At 44.7% G+C, this 5,189-nt stretch overlaps 1 protein-coding gene across 1 annotated transcript; it reads right to left on the bottom strand.

The window, feature by feature from the left end:
- Positions 1-1,735: 1,735 nt before the first annotated feature.
- Positions 1,736-4,555, bottom strand: LOC133257179 (lithostathine). The gene is made up of 6 exons (XM_061432731.1): positions 4,465-4,555; positions 4,061-4,168; positions 3,393-3,511; positions 3,044-3,181; positions 2,311-2,437; positions 1,736-2,027 (listed from the first exon to the last, which is right to left on the bottom strand). Exons 2-6 carry the CDS (start codon positions 4,134-4,136, stop codon positions 1,960-1,962), a joined length of 528 nt encoding a protein of 175 aa, XP_061288715.1. The 5' UTR covers positions 4,137-4,168; positions 4,465-4,555; the 3' UTR covers positions 1,736-1,959.
- Between the last annotated feature and the right edge of the window lie 634 nt (positions 4,556-5,189).

The raw sequence follows: 5,189 nt of genomic DNA on the forward strand, positions 1-5,189 counted from the left end.
GCACTCAATATGCCAGCAAATTTGGAGAACTCAGCAGTGGCCACAGGACTGGAAAAGGTCAGTTTTCATTCCAATCCCAAAGAAAGGCAATGCCAAATAATGCTTAAACTACCGCACAATTGCACTCATCTCACACACTAGTAAAGAAATGCTCAAAATTCTCCAAGCCAGGCTGGAGCAATACATGAACCATGAACTTCCAGATGTTCAAGCTGGTTTTAGAAAAGGCAGAGGAACCAGAGATCAAATGCCAACATCCACTGGATCATGGAAAAAGCAAGAGAGTTCCAGAAAAACGTCTATTTCTGCTTTATTGACAATGCTAAAGCCTTTGACTGTGTGTATCACAATAAACTGTAGAAAATTCTGAAAGAGATGGGAATACCAGACCATCAGGTCAGGGAATATCTGACCTGCTTCTTGAGAAACCTATACGCAGGTAAGAAAGCAACAGTTAGAACTGGACATGGAACAACAGACTGGTTCCAAATAGGAGAAGGAGTACGTCAAGGCTGTATATTGTCACCCTGCTTATTTAACTTCTATGCAGAGTATATCGTGAGAAACACTGGGCTGGAAGAAACACAAGCTGGAATCAAGATTGCCAGGAGAAATATCAATAACCTGAAATATGCAGATGACACCACCCTTATGGCAGAAAGTGAAGAGGAACTAAAAAGCCTCTTGCTGAAAGTGAAAGTGTAGAGTGAAAAAGTTGGCTTAAAGCTCAACATTCAGAAAACGAAGATCATGGCATCTGGTCCCATCACTTCATGGCAAATAGATGGGGAAACAATGGAAACAGTGTCAGACTTTATTTTTGGGGGGCTCCAAAATCACTACAAATGGTGACTGTAGCCATGAAATTAAAAGACACTTACTCCTTGGAAGGAAAGTCATGACCAACCTCGATAGCATATTCAAAAGGAGAGACATTACTTTGCCAACAAAGGTCCTTCTAGTCAAGGCTATGTTTTTTCCAGTGGTCATGTATGGATGTGAGAGTTGGACTGTGAAGAAAGCTGAGTGCCGAAGAGTTGTTGCTTTTTAAGTGTGGTGTTGGAGAAGACTCTTCAGAGTCCCTTGGACTGCAAGGAGATCCAACCAGTCCATCCTAAAGGAGATCAGTCTTGGGTGTTCATTGAAGGACTGATGCTGAAGCTGAAGCTCCAACACTTTGGCCACCTCATGTGAAGAGTTGACTCACTGGAAAATACCCTGATGCTGGGAGGGATTGTGGCCAGGAGGAGAAGGGGATGGCAGAGGATAAGATGGCTGGATGGCATCACTGACTAGATAGACATGAGTTTGGGTAAACTTCGGGAGTTGGTGATGGACATGGATGCATGGCATGCTGCAGTTCATGGGGTTGCAAAGAGTCGGACATGACTGAGTGACTGAACTGAACTAATTATGTTTCTCACTAATACTTTAGAAAGTACAGTTCTAAACATCATCACATACCTTAAGACTGGTTTCCTCATACCATCAGAAACCTGTCTTGGGGGAATGTGTGAGCAGTACTGTGAATGGAAGAGCAATGTCTTTATGTGCCTACAGCCCACATACTACAGAAGTAATGGTGATGTACTTAACCACAAATACACAAATATGTATATATGGTTATTTCCCCAGGAACCTGGGTGAAATGAGGCAGAGACTGACCAAAAATTCTTGACCACCCACTTCATCTTTCTCAATTTGTCTATGAGAATGAGGCAGAGAAGACAGGCAATTGAAAACTAATATTTTTATTGTGAACTTTGCAAAGTCAGGTTATGGAACACACAGAAGAGACTGAATTGAGTCTGGGGAGGAGGGAAGGTCAGAATGAAGTGGTTGGGTTGGGGCTGTGAGAAGAATATCCCCTTCCATAGTGGGTCTGAATCCCTAGTTCCAAGTCCATGATGAGTTGCACACCAGTTGCACACCAGTCAGGCTGCTGACTTCTCATCTGATCTAGTCTGTGAACTTGCAGACGTAGGGTAAGTTCAAATTGCAGTTATGATCTCTCCACTTGAGATATCCTGGAGAGACAGAAGATCTCAAGTCAACAGGGCTGGTGGAGCTTGAGAACCCAATGGAGAGGAATCCCAGATTCTGGTTTAGGCTTCAAAGGCCCTCCCTCATCTTCACCAGTGTCCCACTCCATGGGAAGAGGATAGAAAGTAAGAAGAGATGAGAGGGAATGGGAGAAGACAGGCCAATATTATAGTTCCAGCCCAGGAGGATTCCCTGAAGATCAGACCCAGAAATGGCAGGTGAGGGGATGGAAAAGGCTGGACAAAAATGACCTTCTATGTTTCTTACCTGAGCTTCTTGAGAGACTCCCACAGTAGCCAGGGCTTGAGATGGCAGCAGGATCTGTCTCCCAGGCAACGTAATTGAGCACGTCATTGCTACTCCATTCCCATCCACCAGCATTGGCCTCAGAGCCCTGTGGAGTAGAGGACGGAATTGGGTGAGACAGAAAGGCCTTTAGAATTCTCCTGGTCTGATGCTGTCTGTTGGAATGATTGATTCCCCTCCCCAGCATCACTGAATTAGCTCTGCTGTTCAAGATGAGTCCCCACAGCTCTCCTCTGGGAAACTCTCCCGAACTCTATTGGCTAATTTCATAGCCAATAATCACAAAGACCAATTAAATGTCTCAAAGGAACATGGCCCTATCTGAACTATACTTGGGGTGTACTTATGTTTACCCTCTGAATCTCCAAGATAGTGTCTGTTTTATAAAAGGGAAAACTGCATCAATCCTAAATGTTCATTGACATGATAAGCACAACATATGCAGACTCAGGGAAGCACAATGAACTGAATTACAAGGTATGCTGTGTAAACTGTGTAAAAGCTTGACAAAAGGCAGATTAACTTTAGTTGGGGACTAGGACCTGCCCAGGACTAAAGGCTCTCACTTTCCCTAGTTATCCTGTGAACTCCAGGGATCTCTCAGGTATTTTCTGGGCTGGCAAAAGGGGACAAAGAAGGACCTGGGTGGCCATAACACCTTTGGAAGTAACAGATTAGAGAGATGTAAGTGTACCTCTGTGGGGTCATGGAGCCCAATCCAGATGTCTGATTGGGTGTTCAAGTTGTTCCTAACCAAGGAGGCCACGAAGGATTCCTCAGCCCCACTGAGCACAGACACAAGATGTCCCGAGGGCCTCTTCTGGCAGGCAATCTGTGTGGGGAAGGGAAATACACAGGAGGAGCTTGACACACCACTAGGGGAAGGGAAGGGCCATTGCAGGTGAGAAGGGGTATGTTTACCAAACATGAATTCATCATACTCATCCTCAGGAAACTCTTGAGAATGGAGACCCCCTGGTCCCCAAACCCAGTCTCTGATTTGCTTCTGCTTATTTCCCCTAACTGCAGATCCCACCACTCACATCTGCATCCATCCAGGTTTTGGGTGTTTTAAACAAGGCATAGCAGTGAGACCTATAGGCCATGGAACCTGAGGGACAGCTGATCCTTGCAGATGGCAGTTCCTTTTGGGAATTTTCCCCTGGAGAGGAAGAAATAAGGGAGAGGGTTGGGGTGAAATGGAGAGAGGGGATTGGAGGGGGAAGGTGACCTTGGGGAATATTTATGAGGCCAAGGCTTGGGGCGGTGATACCAAACTTCTGACTGCCTCTCACCATTGCCAACACTCCAGGATTTTTTATAAATCATGAACTAGACCTACTAACTGGATGATGATCTCTCTTCTTTTTATTCATTGTCTTTATTCAAAAGTCCAGTCCTTCTCCTCTGAGTTGATAGATTCTCCAATCATTTTCCTTCTACTCATCTCATTAATGACACTCTATACTTTCCTCCTTCATCTATGTACATAAATTACTGAGAAAATAGAAATCACCTCATCCCATTGTTACTGAACCACTGGAGTGCTTCCCACCACTGGTTACCTGAAGAAAGGAGTGATGACTCAGGAATTCCAGGCAATTATGTATGTGGGGATATTCCATTACCAGGGGAGGCACAGGAGCTTTCCTCTTTGTCTTGGCCTTGAGCAGACACTGGGAACCCAGAGCTAGAGGCAGAGAAATCTCACCTTGGATCTGAGACAGGAGCATCAGGCAGGAGAGCAGCATCCAGGACAGTCTGGGAAGGCCCAGGGAAGGCAGCATTGTGTCTGTGAGGTGTGGAGGCAGCTAGAGAACTAAGGGAGGGTGGTCAGAGAGAGGATGTGAGAGATCCCCTGTTGTACCTCTTGTCTTTTCCTTCATCTAGTCCCCTAGGAATAACTCCATCTTGGTAGCATCCCTCCCCTTCCATGGTGCTGGAAAAAATTAGAAAATCTACACATCCTAGTGTACCTGAGGTCTCCCAGGTCTGGCTTCCCCTGGTCTCAGAGCTCCCACATTCTCTGAGGACAAGGATCCTTGTACACCCTCCCTGAAATGTGCAAGGCGAAACCCCTGTCATGGCTCTCATCTAGTCTCGGCTCCCACTTACCTCTCTTGCAGGGATCTGCACTGGCTTGTCAGGGCAGAAAAGATTGGGCTTTTATAAGAAGATTTGAGGGAGGGGCACTGAAATGAATAATGGGAAAAAGGAGCCAGGACAGGGGTCCGGGGGACGTGTCTGGCTTTGATTTGTGGAGATTTCCACCACAGGCAAGAGATCCTTACAAAGGCTGGGAATTGCCACAGCTGTTGCTTCTTTTTCTTCATCTGACCAGTAATTTCCCAGAAACAGGTGATGTTTGTCCTTTTTTCATCCTTGCCCAGTTATCTTGGTTGGAAAAACTTACAGGAATGAAGGAAACCTGGTGGTATGAATTCTGATGTTTAATAGTTTAGAAAGTATGAGACATTGGAGAGTTCAATCTGCCAAGAACGGACTCTTGTTAGCATATATATGAGTTTCATTAATCCTTGTCTTTTAAGATTAAAAAAAAAAAACAAATTATTAAGTAAAAGTTGGGAGAGTATAACTTTGAAAAAAATTATTTGAACTAATGAGTCTTTGTGTGGATCACAACAAACTGGAAAATTCTTAAAGAGATGGGAGTACCAGACCACCTTATCTGTCTCCCAAGAAACTTATATGCAGGTCAAGAAGCAACAGTTAGAACCCCACATGGAGCAATGGACTGATTCAAAATTGGGAAAGGAGTATGTTAAGACTGTATGTTGTCACCCTGCTTATTCAACTTCTATGTAAAGTAAGTCATGTGA

Source organism: Bos javanicus, chromosome 11 (genome assembly GCF_032452875.1).
Source record: "Bos javanicus breed banteng chromosome 11, ARS-OSU_banteng_1.0, whole genome shotgun sequence".
NCBI lineage: Eukaryota > Metazoa > Chordata > Mammalia > Artiodactyla > Bovidae > Bos > Bos javanicus.